The 14,232-nt window shown below is 37.5% G+C and overlaps 1 protein-coding gene across 3 annotated transcripts; it reads right to left on the reverse strand.

The window, feature by feature from the left end:
- Positions 1–597: 597 nt before the first annotated feature.
- Positions 598–11,607, reverse strand: LOC146478445 (uncharacterized). 3 transcript variants are annotated; one of them, XM_085112006.1, is made up of 2 exons: positions 11,442–11,607; positions 598–2,232 (listed from the first exon to the last, which is right to left on the reverse strand). In XM_085112006.1, exons 1-2 carry the CDS (start codon positions 11,479–11,481, stop codon positions 1,655–1,657), a joined length of 618 nt encoding a protein of 205 aa, XP_084968132.1. In that variant the 5' UTR covers positions 11,482–11,607; the 3' UTR covers positions 598–1,654. The 3 variants fall into 3 exon arrangements, 1 of the variants encoding a protein (XP_084968132.1); XR_014865119.1 differs by lacking the exon at positions 11,442–11,607 and adding an exon at positions 7,079–7,534 and having other exon boundaries at positions 2,094–2,232; XR_014865118.1 differs by lacking the exon at positions 11,442–11,607 and adding an exon at positions 2,356–7,062 and having other exon boundaries at positions 2,095–2,232.
- Positions 11,608–14,232: the final 2,625 nt, after the last annotated feature.

The following is a 14,232-nucleotide window of genomic DNA, read 5'->3' on the forward strand; positions in this document are numbered from 1 at the left end:
AAACAGGTTCGAAATATTTTAAGCCTTATCAAACAAAATGTTTCGTAAACGCTTGCAGAAACATCTCGATCGTTATATATTTTATCGCTAAAACATTGTGTCTCTGTTCAAATCTTATTTAATTATTTTGATAATTTTCCTCTCGGTAAAGCTTAACAAAACCAATGTGAAGAATTGCCTTTTTCAGAGTCAGTTTTTCCAGAGGACAAGTTAGCCCAAAACACTAGCTTGTTAATAATTCAATGTTTTATGCCACCACAATGTGTAGACAGGTTAGCATTAATACGCCCTTAAAGTGTTTTTTGCAGCTAGCTTAAAAGTGTTTTTTTACAGCTTGTATAATGGCAATTTTAAAAAGCGCACCTGGTTTGTATGTTTGTAAATATTTCCCTTAACCTAGTTTCTCGCCCTGCAAACTGTAAACTGATCAGGTTAAGAACTTCAAGTTACGCCGCGCTCAATCAGACAAACCGCGTTAATTTTTTGATGAAATTCTAGACATCAGCAATTACTTGCGTCTGAGTTTGATGGAGCAAATATTTAGCATATTCAAATAAGTGGAAATTTGGCTAGCAACACACACAACTCCTTCTTGTTCCCAATTTTTTATTTTTCTCCATAATTTATTCACAACGTTGTTATTCTTCTCGCCCCTTTTAACCCAAAAATTTTAATTTGCTAGCTGTGAATTGATCTCAATAGCTATCTAAATTTTGCCACGTAAATGGGCTGTTTGAATTATATATTTATTGCGCTGATGAAACATTCTGGAAAGCTAATAATTCTAATATCAAAGCAAATTAACATTTTTCTGTTTATTTTTGTTTACCAAATATCGCCTCTGGCTCGCTCAGTATTAAGAACTTATCAAAACTTACGGCTATTTACAATTTTATTCTTATCGATAAATATATTTTTCTCAATGTAATAGGCGGATGTCTTTTATCTGTCCTTTGGAATAAATTCATTTTTTATTATAAGCCCCCTTTTTGTAAGGATCACAATTAAGAATTGCTCTCATGCAGAGTTCGACGGTAAACCATTATTCAGGATGCCAACCGGCTCACCCGCCGTCGCTTATGGCTCCTGTATTTCTACTCTCGGCTTTCTGTTACTTAATTTATTAAATAACCGATTTGTGCGAACATTCGTTAGTTTTGTTGTGAGGTCATAGAAAAAGTCGCTGATCTCTGTGAATAGAACATCTTAGCCACATTAACTAACTCTCTTGTTGGCGTAAATTTTAAAAAGATATTTTGACCACAGATATTGATTTTCTTAACATCGGCATCGGTATCTTATTATTCAGAATTCAAAATATTTTTCCTTTCCGTTTTCCTTCATTGCTGAGCCGACTTAGGCCGGCAAGTTTTGTTTCTACGTTGCCACTAAGTTAACAAATCTACTCGGATCGAAAGAAATCTTCTTGCTACATCGCGGTGTTTATCAAAGATCGCAACATCATTTGTATGTTGGCTTGCCTTGAGTGTTCCCTGTATCTTCGAAGTGTTTTTCATACGCGTTTTGATGAACAATATTTTTCTAAAACTTTTCCTTTGTGGACATGATCCAGCTCCAACGTTGAAGCGTTTCTGAAGTATATATTAAATACAATCTCTCTCCATAAACCATTTCTATGTCTGGCCAGGCGGAACTACAGTGTAAAACCGCGTTGGGGGCGTGATCGCTGCCCCCTTGCCGTCCTTGGTCTTGATAATCTGCCTGCCGAGTCCATCATTTCTCGTTCTTCATCAAAATCGAATTTAGGAGGTGTTGCTCTACAGGGCCGTTGTAGTGTTCTGTTTCGGTTTAACGGAGGCAAAGTCCGTGGACGACTGCTAAACTCAAACATTTTGCTACTTTCGTCGGAGAAGCTTGATATACTACTTTGTCGGGTTGGCGGTGGAGACGAAGAAAGATCCGAAGTACTAGTACAGGAGCTTGAGTCATCAAAACTTGATCCCTCGCTGGTTAGTCTTTTTTCCCGCCTTAAGCCAAACTCGATCCGCTTCTGAACGCTATAGTCCGTCTGCGAAAGCGAAAGACGCCGTCCTTGGTCCGCGACCACTTGAAGGATCTCGTCTACGACGGCTTGTTGCTCCAAGGTTTTCTTTCTCGGAACACGCGGGTAGTTCTGCGTTGCTGACGCCATCGCACCGTTTAAGCTGGACTCGCTGCCGTGGCTTTCAATTTGCTTCATTGAGAAGAAGTCTTCAAGACTTTGTGCCTCGCCTGTGGAGCGTAACAAACACACCATTGTGGTTATGGTAACATCACGATATATTACGAAAACACCGCTTGAAAATACAAAAATAAAAGCCTTTGTGGCGTTTTTGCCTCGAGGATATAACCTACCAGAGAATTCTATGTCAAAAGCATAAACTCGCCTTCAAGCGAGTTGTTTCCGGAGAGAAAACTGTCTCGTGTATTTTCACTTTCGTTCAACAGTTAAGACCACGTTGCTCTAACCGCAATACGGGAACGGGAAATAATGAATTCAATACTGCGGTGGAGTGATTTAATTACGACTTTATGAAAGAGAGGCTTGCATTCATCTAAGACCCCCCAGCCTTTCGTAACAAGGGCCTAAACACGTGCGCATAAGATTAACCTTTCGTAACGTGCAAGTAGTAATTTCAAGAAAACAATCAGACAAGCCCTGAGACACTCGAGATATGATAATTTTAGCTTCGACTCGCCACGCGTTCTCGCTTCACAATTGGTTCCACCTTGTGGGGAGTTTAAGAAGCTTGTTGTTTAAGCCTTGTTTTAAGTCTTTTGACATTTGGCAACAGTTATTAAAAGTCAGGGACATTCTAAGCCTTGCTGTGATATCATGTTGTTGTTATTAATTTCTTTTTTTCCCCGAAGTATACCGTGACTATAGTTTATCTGCATCCGTTTTATAGATGAACAAGCACATGTACGTATGTCCCTAAAGTCGAGTATTGTCTCCTCTTGTGTGGCTTTTAAATAGACTTCTGGTATTTCTATCAGGAATGCAAAAATACAGCGTCCCCAATTACACCGTCATCAATATAGCAAAGTCGTTGCGCGTTAGCAACGGGAGTTTTGTTTACAAACATTGCTAAAAAGTAAAATGGTTTCGGGAAGATTTGCCCCTCAGGACATGTGTCAGCGAGAATAATACGGTTGCAAACAGCTGGGCAAAATTTCACCTGCGCGAAATTAGTTTTTTTAACACCTTTATTTCGAAGTGGCTCTCGGGAGAAAGTCGAAATGTTCAAAGTTGAAAAACATCGCTGGTCGCACGGCCGACTATTTCTGTCCTGTAGCAATATTTTTTATCCTGTGAAATAGCAACATTTTTTTTAATGGTTATAAACTTGGCCTAATTCCCTAATGAATTCGCTTATTAAGTATGTATGTCTCTTTATCTTGGCTATTCCGAAAGATACAACTGCGAGTTGTATTCCACATCTTTTCTTTGCCAGTCGGGAGATTCAAATCTCCCGGAGCCGTATCTGATTCAATCTTGAATTTGGTGTCATGGAGTTCTTTCTGAAAATTTTATATGGCCGAAACTGTTGTGGCCATGTTGCCATGGAACTTAAATATATTTGCATTTATATTGACGGTGGGTTTCACAATGAAAATAGTCTTTCTTGCCTGAAAGAAAAACATACTATACTGTTGCTTCCGCAGGGCGTTTCTGGAAAAACAGACTTAAATGTTCTTTTGTCAAAACGTCTCATAGGTTTTAGCATGAATTCGTTACAGTTTAACAGTTTCTGATCGTTTGTAGACCTTCGATTTAGAGACTTTTGAAAGGAATTTTAGAAATCTGTATATTTATAAATGAAACCTGTTGTTAGGGCTTTTTTGAGAGAGAACTTTCAGAATTCTGAATCTCGGGCTTTAACATGTTCTGTTTATTTTCCATCAGGATATGTATCTGCCAAATTATTTTCTTAAAAGCCCCATAGTAAAAGAGCTTTATATTGACATAAGATGATTTGACTTTCCATGACTTGACCACGAAAGGGTTTTTGAATTGAATTTGCATACATAAGTAATTTCCGAACGCGAAGCCTGAAAACAAACTTCCTTCTTGCAAGTATTCCCTGAAATACTTTAGCATTAAAAGGTTAAAAAATATTCTGAACCAACGAGATTTTAATGAAGTGAGCTTGAACAGTGAATATGCGAGTGTGCGTGATAATTTAGCATATTGAATCGTGACACACACTGGCAATTGCTTGTCATGAAATATTGCAAAGATAAAGCGGCAACGTTATTTAATCATGTTTGCGTTTGTGCCGATTTTGACCGCACTAATATTTGAAGAGAGTCGTATAGTTAACTTTAATGAACTTTCGGGTGGATACGTGGCTTGTTTCATGCCAACATTGTTTATAATCTACTTTATAGTCTTACCGTTCTATACCGTGAGATATCTTTTTAACAAAATAAAAGACCACGAAAAAGTAATTCTGACGTCTTAGATAGCAAAGGTATCGTGCATCGAAAATAAAGCGGCCATTTTTAAAAACAAAACAAAAAGACTTAAAATAGAAATATGATTGCACAAAATCTTGCTCTTTTCTCGACAAAAAGAGAATATCACCTCGATTTTCTCTTCAGTAATATTAAATCCCACACTTTCGGGGAATTATACTCTCTTGTCTGTCCTGTTTTAATCTTTTACTGTTTCCATTTTCTCATAAGGCGCCTTGCACTTTTCACTGTAAGTGAAATGAGATTTTAATACGAAATGCCGAAAACCGTCGAAATGAGAACAAAACAGTCCAAATATAACCACGAAAATAGGACCCAAACATTCCTTGTCAAAATCTCAGGACGGTCTTGTGCGAATTTGGAACAGTTTAATTTTTACATCGTTATACCGTGAGAACAACTTTAATATTTTCGTCTTATGTGAACAAAACAATTTTACGCTATGTGGCCTTTAATAAACGTAACTTTACCAGATTGGTACACTATATAATGTGAGGTAATAAACGCTTCGAGAGCCATAACACGATTAGTGTGCCGCCGTTTGAAACACATTTTTAAAACAATTATATTAGCCAAAGAGGCGCTATTTTATGGAACTCCGTCTCAACGAACAGTAGATTTACGTTTAAAGTTTTCTACAATAAGGTGAATAAAGACAAATTTTCTAAGGAGCTTGACTTTAACGTCCAATCTGTGAGATCACATTAAGTTTTAATATTTAATTCACAAATGTTTTCAACAGTTTTATCTTTTATCCTCTTACTGGCCTAAATATCACCATATGCATTATAAAAAAATTTATCTTGTAGCTTTCATCTTATAGTTTACACGATCCCACAAGCATTTTATGCCTTAAATCAGATCGTGTTTAAAGTAGAGGATGTGTTGTTGTTGTTGTTGTTGTTGTTGCTTGCAAATGAGTAAGCCATGACGTCTGAAAATTGCACAAACGTAATTCTTACAAGTGTTTATAAGTTTGGGGTATCATGTTTCATGTGTGGTTTCGTGTAGATTTTTCAGTTTCTTGAAATTAATTTGTTCTTAATCGTTTAGCTGCATGCTTTAAAAAAACATTTCGAAACCAGTAAGCCTTCAGTTGCACTTTGAGTAAAATTGATCATGAATCGCTAATCAAACTTTTAAAGCTGGTTACACCAAATTTACTGATGTCCGAAATATGGAAAACAGTAAAATGTCATGTTCCAATTTCAAAATTGTTGTTCTGTTCGCATGACGAGACGTCACCAGTTGCCTTTCTAGATGTTGGAAGTATTCCTTTTGTCTCTCTGAAAAGATGTTTTAAATTGCGTGGTCTCCCATTAGCAACAGAAATGATTTTATAGATATAAATGATCCCCTGTGGCCGGCATAACAAGAATTTATCACTAAAATTGATTGCATTATACGAGGTTTTAATTACCGGATTTTAGCCGAGTCACGACATTCACTAAAAGGACGAAAATTATAGACCTTTGAAAGCCGAAGATAGACTCGAAATACACCTGCTAGCAGAATAACTTTGACAAGGCTACAGCATTTCCACGTATAGTCATAGTTACAAGAAAAAAAAAACATCCCGTTGTTTTTGACTTATACTTACTTACTACTTATGGGAACATGTAAAGTTCTGATATCAACACAACGTGACTAACATATTCTATATTTCTCCATGACATAATATTGAAGTGAAATTTGTTTGCAGCTGTTTATGTTTTTCCTTAGTCATCAAAACAGTGTTGTTGTCAACGCCAAATGTTTCATTCAGCGATTGAGGATTCATTATATCTGAAAAATGCTTTTGTGGTTGAGTGTTTTGAAATATTCCATGCCAGATTCTACGTTTCGATCGACACACGCGTAAATTGCCTAACAAACAAATAGCTAGCCTGGATCTAGAGCGAGTTTTATTGGAAATTAAATCCTCATATGACGAACCTTTGATATGAGGTATTTTTGCATATTTTTCATGGAAATTCTAATCAGTGACTGCCTCGAGGCAGTCTCGAGACTTGTTATACATTTCTATTATTCACAGCGTGTGAAGTGTACAGAATTAATATTAACTGGAGGGAATTTTTTTTAGAAGGGATAGATGGATTAATGAGAAGTCGAAAGAAATTAGTTCTACCATTGACTTCCATGCCAATAAAATCAAATTGGTCAGGCTATCCTTTTCAATTTTGGGGGTGACTGCACAGTAGATTCCTTAGGATATCGATGTAACCTAGTTTAATCTGTTCGATATCGATTTAAAATTACGATCTAGAGTTGCTTTCCTGAAAATCGCGGAACTGGTATAAGAAATCAAAAACCACAAAATTCCTTGTCGTGCTGTAAAGGCAGTGCTGATATTTCACATTTTTAAGCATAATTATTCAAATCCGAATATCTGAAGATGTGTAGATACTTCTTTGGGTAGAAACAACCTTTTGGTGCCACAAAGTTGACAGAAATGTTTGAATAAGCATGACTCAGTTCAAAACTGATTACGAGAAGCACTCGCTCACGCAAGCAAGCGGAGTTGTCGTCAAAGTATTCAGTCGCGATAATTAAAGCTTGCGGGGAATAAAAACCATAGCAAATAAAAATTATGGCTTACCTTTCAGTACAAGTTGAAATGCTCGCCTAAACTTTACTGTTTGTTGTCAAGACGAAATGACTGTTTCAATTTATCACTTTTTATCCCAAGTGACTCTCCATCGATAGATTTCGTCTCATCACAACACTGCGCTTTCGTAGACTAAACCATCTGTGATATTTGTGTTGCTTTTTAAGGCAAACATACAGCAGTTTCGTGATCTCAGCGATAATGTATATTACGTTACGTGACCAATAAGAAGTATCCTTGACAACCGTGTAACTAAACTTTTTTGGATAAGTTACAAAATGGTGTAATTAAAGTTTGATCCAGTAATTTTAATTTCAAATATTCTGCTTCTAATTAGAATTTTTATCAGTTTTTGAGCCCTGGTATGAAATTTCAACAAACTGTCCAATTTTGCGATGGTTTTCTGAGGTAAAACAAACCAAGATCTTTTGAAACCAAAGAATTAAAAATTGACTTTCATTTTCGAGAAGGTGTTCCGACAAAGAATGGCACGACAAGCTGTAATTGAGTTGGCAGCAACTAATAACAAAAAGTCAGCAGCGATGGACAAATTATTATGTTCATAAATTAAAGTCTAATTAGTAAGGCACCTTAAAAACGATTGGTTTATCTTGTGGCGAAGGACAGGCTCGGTCCACAACTCAGACAAAAACAAACAATAATTGCAACTAAGTATGATAATCATTGCAAGAATTAAAAATTAAAAAGAAATGAAACTAAAAACGTGAGAGTCCATGCAGGCAGGATCGGACGAAGTGCAGGACGAATGTCAACTGAATTCAAACGCTCTGTAAGGTCTGCAAGCTCACGAGAGAATGAAATGTTAGCGGAAGAGAAACGGGGTGAGATTAGGAGAGCTGAAACTCTCTGGGAGGGCTAAGACTCATGGTTTTAGGCAGAGCACATGAAAGTTAAGAAAAATATCGCTCCTTAATTGAAATATCCATTACACTCTTGCTGTCACTTTAACTGACATGCCGACGTAAACACATATTCGCGGCCTCCGTTTGTGGCACACATTTCACTTGGGGTGGTTTTTCAAAAACGTCAATGGTCAGCGATATTGCCAAATATGGGTATATTTATTTTAGTGAGGGAGATATAGGCCTTCTATGAGCGACGTTCCCATACGAATTTACCAAATAAAGCTATATTTTGTGTTTGTTATGTTTCTTGAAAGTACTCAAACAAATTCGCCCAATACTGGTTGTGTTTGTGCAACTATTTTTCTTCTTTTTTTTTTTGATCACCTGGTGTATTTTCTACTGAGTGTTATGAAATAAACATGATACTACTTACTCGAGCTTTGTAAATCGCATTCGTTCCTTATGCAGCGTATGTGCGGCTTGACGTCACAACATGGCCGCCACGCCATTGTCCATTTGAACCTCTAGGGATTGGTTGCATTCGCTCCATGTAGTAATTAGTATTACGTAGTTACTGTTTTTCGCGGCCCTCTAATTGGCTTCTCATAATCGGGATGACAGCCGCTTTTTACCTGCCGACACTGAATTTCACGCGAGTTTCTTCCCCCAGTTTATCAGAAATAAAGTGATTATCCTGACTGACTTAGGGATGATACTAAAACAATCATTCGCTTCAGTCAGTCTCGACGAATAGCCGCGTGGATAATTACCTCGCCGCGGACATTCAGCACCTTCCGTGCGCCCCCACTTCGGTCAATATTTCAGTACTAATTGACTTGGGTAAATAGATTTGTATGTGGTGAACGTTTAGTGGCGACACTCTTGAAAGTTCGAAAGAACTCAAAGAGACAACTACAAAATTCGTCATGGGCTCATATTTTCACGACTTTAGGTGTCATTTCAAACTTAAAAATACTGATTGGAGTGTGCGGATTGGTTCTCTTAACCCTGACCCTGTTTCAGACCAAAATATGTAACTTTCCGGTAACCTTTTTCAAACATGCATGTCCTCTACAATTCGTACCCATTTTCAGACCTTGTTTCTAGAATCCATACCAAGTTTCAGACCTTCAGACCAAAATTGTCTGGCTTAAAATATTATATCACATTTCCTTTCATTGCGCATATGCCACACATTGACATTCCAATCCTAGCAGTATGCAGAATGTTTGTCCTATGAACCTAGTTTAATGGCCTTAGCTCCCACGAGTCTCTTGTACTGACCTCAGTGGTAGAGCATCCGAACTAGTAATCGGAAGGTTTTAGGTTCGGCTCCTGATAGGAGCACTCGGAATTTAGTTTTCCGAGTTTGCCTGTGTCATTACTGAATAATATACATCATTCTCAAACTATTCCTTATTTCAGACCTGTAAGTGAAGGTTGATAATCAGGGATTAAATTCGAAATTCTGAACATTTTAAAATACTAGTGAACACGAACTCTATCGCATAGTTTTACAAGCGTAAGTTGAAAATCGAACGGTCGCTAACATCGGCATGTTTGAAGGTTTCTGCTATCCGACTTAAACAATCTGATCTTCAGTAAACGCTGAACGTTGGCATTGTTCTACATTTTTGTTGGTGGTTTAAAAATCCTTTTTGCCTATCAGTATATATTAACTTACAGTTGATCAGCTATTATTTAGAGTTTGTTTCGGTTTTAAATTGAAAAAGTGCTATCTGAAGCAGCAATATAAACAGATAAAAAGTTATTTTCTGACAGCTCATGATGGCAAACTTAAGCTGGAATCATCTCACTAAACGCCATTTGCCGCTGAAATTTCCGAGGCTTAGCTTGAGTAAATTAACTTTCTGGCACCCTTGCAGTGTTCAGTGCTTCTGTCCAAGTCGATTGTTAAAATTTGCACGAGAAGTTTAAAACAAAAGTCCGTAGTTTCTGGATTTTTCAGTGTGTATTCAATGTGAAGCAATGTATGCCTCCGATTAATTTGACCTGCGTCGATTGTCGAAGCGGAATGTTTCTGAACGATACTGTCTTCAGTTCCTTAAGGTAAAGAATTATCTTTAGAACTTTTAAAAGCTACTTTGAAAATGCACCCAAGATCTGAAGCTCTTTGAAACAAAAATGTTATTAAAGAGGGCACAAAATATTGAAGGTGTTTGATTGTTGTGTGGGAGCGTTGCGGGGTGTGATGCTTTATTGTTGCAATTTGTTTGTCATTTTTGCTTTAGCCTTGTAACCAGGTTGTAAGCAATGTTATCAAACAGCGTTAAGTTATTTACACAATGAGGTTTTGCAGTAAAGGTGGAATAGCTTCAATTTAAATGATTTCTTTGTGACGTTTAATGCTCGGCCCCACTAGCACTTGTGCTATAAACACTGCCGAGGGTAAACAAAGGTTATTTATTTTTTTATTTTTTTATTTAGCTTAATGAAAAAATTAGGGCCAGTTATTTAAACAGAGTCTTACTTAGGACGCGGCTTACGACAATCAGTGGGCCTCCAAATCTGTTTATAAGTGGTATATTTTAAGCAGATAAATAGTTTTCTAGTCTGGGATGCAAGCCTTCTTATTGCCGTCGGCAGTAGACAATGTTTAGATATGATTGTTGGCAAAATTGGACATGGCTTAGAACGTGGTTTTGTTAAACACCGTCTAAAGTGTCTTTTAATAACTGACCCATAGAGTCAACTACTTCCCTCTTGGCTAAACCAAAGCCGTAGAGTTAGGCAAAAATCACGAAAAACGACGAAGTTTGAAACTCACTAGAGCGCACAAATTGGAGAACAATTGTAATAATTTTAGAACCGTCTGGAAAATGAACAACTAACGATAAGTATTTACCAACAACATGCTTGATTGACGCGTCTGAATTGTGATTATTGTGGGTTTTGACCCCACGGTGTAATAAACTGAACTGCCACATAAAGGCCTTCTATGATTTGAATTTTCATACTTTAGGATTCCACCCACGGCTTCACTTTTTAACTAAACCGCTATCAACAGCGAAATAAACGGCACCATGCACAGGAAAGTGAGCTCGATGCTTGCTCTAACTTTAAACTATTTCATCCACCGGCAGGCTAGGAAACTAGAATTGGCGACTGCATTTTAATTTCGTCGAGTGAATTCTACGTGAAAGTTAATTAGTCATGGTGAAAATGTTTTACCCAAGGCAGTAAAATGTGATATGTGACGGATTCCACAAAAATGGTTTTGTTTACCTCTGAAAACTTTTGAAACTGTTATTACATAATGGAGGAGACTCTCATTTCTAATTTATATCTTATCTCAAGTTGGAACTTTTTCAAATTAGCAACAAAAAGGGTCGAAACACAATTCATGTTACGTTTCTCTTTAAAACGCCCGACATTTACAATTTCTTGTCACAATATGCGGTAACACAATTTAAACTGGGAACAGTTTGTATCGGATTAATTTTAAACGCGTTAACTCAATCACATACCTTTAGGACTTGATTTGTGTTGTCTACACCTTGACATCATTAGATCTAGATAAGTGTTCACCGCCTTATATCAGTGTGCAGTTTGAATTAAGTTGTTTGAGTTCGCTCATGACTTGCGTCTACAGAACACTTTAAAACCTTGGTGATAAACCACGGTCTTGCAGAATTCCTGAGTTATGTGGGCAGTTTTCACAAAAGGTGAAGTCTATTTTCGTCAACGTTGCCATATCATTAAGTTAATTACTTAGTGAATTCACTTTGTCCTGAATTAATGAAGTGTCCTGAAACATCCGTGGTATGTTGCGACTCGCTTAGTGAAGTTGTAGAACGGTTTCCGTGTAGCTAAGCAACAATCAGTGTTTATCACTATTATGGTGAATCAAGGTCAACCCGTGTTCCTGTGTCAGTGTATTAAAAATGTACTCAGCATTCATAAACCTTTTCAGAAAGCAATCATCCGAGATTACAAATTTTGACCTGAAATAATCGGCCCAGCTGACCACAAGAAAACCAAAGGTTCCCTTACTATGGATTTGTAAACTTTACGGAGGGGCGATCGATTAGTTAAACGATATCGTCAAAAGCTTAAAAAACCGACAGGCCTACGTAGACTGAGTTGAAACGTGTAACCAGAATGTTTCGGCGTCGATTAATGCAAGCCCAGCTTAGAAGACATTTACTGAATCGAAAAAAATAATTGGCCCTTAACATTTTCAACATGTATAACTCCTGTTTAAGTACTTTCCAAGGACTCAGCGAACATGATAACCCAGTCCTTTTGGATAGAACATCTGGTACTAGAATATTTTTGAATGAGCATTTGATCTACGCACTGACTGGTTGAGAGAAAAACTACTGACACAAATGCGTACTTGATGTACGCATATTTTCCGATAATCCGTTTGCTACCATGCAAGCAGTTCTAAAGGTACCAACATCAATTCAGTGCGGAACTGAAAAGTTGAAGCAAAGCCGGGGGGGTGTACTCCCCTGTATAAGCTATATAGGTATCTGTGGTGCCAAAGGGTGTGGTTTCTGAGTCGTTTTCGTCTGTTATAGGGTACTAAAAATTACATATTTTGGTCAGAATTGGGGTTACGGGTTTGGAGAACCAAGCCGCACCCTCCCCCCCCCCCCCCCCACCACCACTACCAGCAAAAATTCCGAGGAGTACCCCCCCGGAGGGCGAACGAAGGTTTTTTGTGGAGTATAACAGATGGCCAGACGCCAAAAGTAAAGAAGGAGACCGAACCGGAAGGGACTCTCCAAAACATATTGGAAAGCAATTTAATTAAAAAAGGCAATCTTAATTACAAAAAAAATAAAAGAAAAGTAAAGAAAAGGAAAGTTAATCAAAAAAAGAGATAACAGAAGGTAAGGTAGCTTGAGAAATGGTAGCCTCCCACGAAGTCGTCTTAGGGGACTCGTATTACCTCCTCCCGAAAGCTTTTCATATGAAAATTAGTTTTGTTTGCCAATGAATGAAAATTAATTTTCATAACAAAAACTTTGCACTTAACCTCGCTTTCATAATGAGGTTCAAAGCAACTCGGAAATGGTCTATTGTCTTGTTGCCGGGTGCTGCTGACTTACCAACCTCGTTCCTAGGGTCTCCCTAGGAACGAGGTTTACTTCAGTTCATATTCGTCCTTTACTATGCATTCGCCTTGTTAATTAACTCAACGCGTTCACTAAGTACAATAATGTACTTTTTTGTCTGGTTTTTCCCAAAGAGAAAAGAGCAATTAACAGCCATGTTTATCCCAACATCACAGAAGAGTTATTGTCATCTTAAATTTAAGGACTAAGTAATTCTAAGAAAAGGGAATCAGTTGATGAATAATTTTGTCTCTTTGCTGGTATTGTCATTTCGATCAGTTCCAGTTATATTTTAACATCATATAAGCCGAGTTGAAGAACGTGTTCAACAAACTCTCACCGGTAACCATAAGATTAAACTGGTAATCATTAAGCAAGTTATTTTCTCAACTTTTATATCTAAGACGATTTGATGATAGTTGCATCTAAAAGTCCACGTAATTATGGCACTAACTGGCTAATGAAACGAGTTCTTTGACCGCCAGCACATCGCTCCAACAATTATGGCATGGACTGGATGTGCATATATTAGCGATTTCAGTAATTTCAGTCTTGGTAGATTCCCTGTAACAGTTCTCTGCAATTTACGGTTGCACAATCTCTAAGCTGCAAATAGAAAGATAATAAACGTGCACTCTATACAGACAAGATGTCTGATCTAAACATTGTCTGTAGACATATCCATGAATGGAAGCACTTAGAGTTGGAACAAGCGAGGGATTTAGAAAAGTAAACTCGTTGACCCCAATTTACAGGACTGGTCGTAGACGCTTTGACGTGAAAATTTAAAATTCTGGCACATTCACCGACGGTTTGTTTGAGTCAAACTTCGTGTCCAATCGTTCTAGTGACTTTTGAGTCTGTGGATTAATTTGAAATGTCCTTGTGTATGACTAACTTAACTTTCGGAATGAAAACCAGTGATCGGAAAAGATATCTTTTAGTTAGCGACTTTAGATTTTCGATTGCACACCTCGAATATAATCAAGTCTTTCCGTTAATGAAAAATAATAAGAGCCACTATTTTGCCCTCAAATTTAATCACACAAAGAAAACTGTCACAACCGGAGCTTTTACCTTACAAAGGAGACAGAACCATTGCCTGCCCTTTTTGTGTCTAATTGCTTCTAAACTATTTCAATTACAATAGACAGCTTTTTGTTTTTCTCTTGATTAACGCTAATTGATGCAG

Source organism: Pavona decussata, unplaced genomic scaffold, assembly GCF_977016875.1.
Source record: "Pavona decussata unplaced genomic scaffold, jaPavDecu1.1 SCAFFOLD_64, whole genome shotgun sequence".
NCBI classification, from domain to species: Eukaryota; Metazoa; Cnidaria; class Anthozoa; order Scleractinia; family Agariciidae; genus Pavona; species Pavona decussata.

Excerpts from the sequence above, each read along its gene's own strand:
- LOC146478445 (XM_085112006.1), bottom strand. The coding sequence starts at position 11,481 with ATGATGTCAAGGTGTAGACAACACAAATCAAGTCCTAAAG. Across the intron at positions 2,233-11,441 it reads ACACAAATCAAGTCCTAAAG|GCGAGGCACAAAGTCTTGAA; the intron begins GTATGTGATTGA and ends TACGCTCCACAG.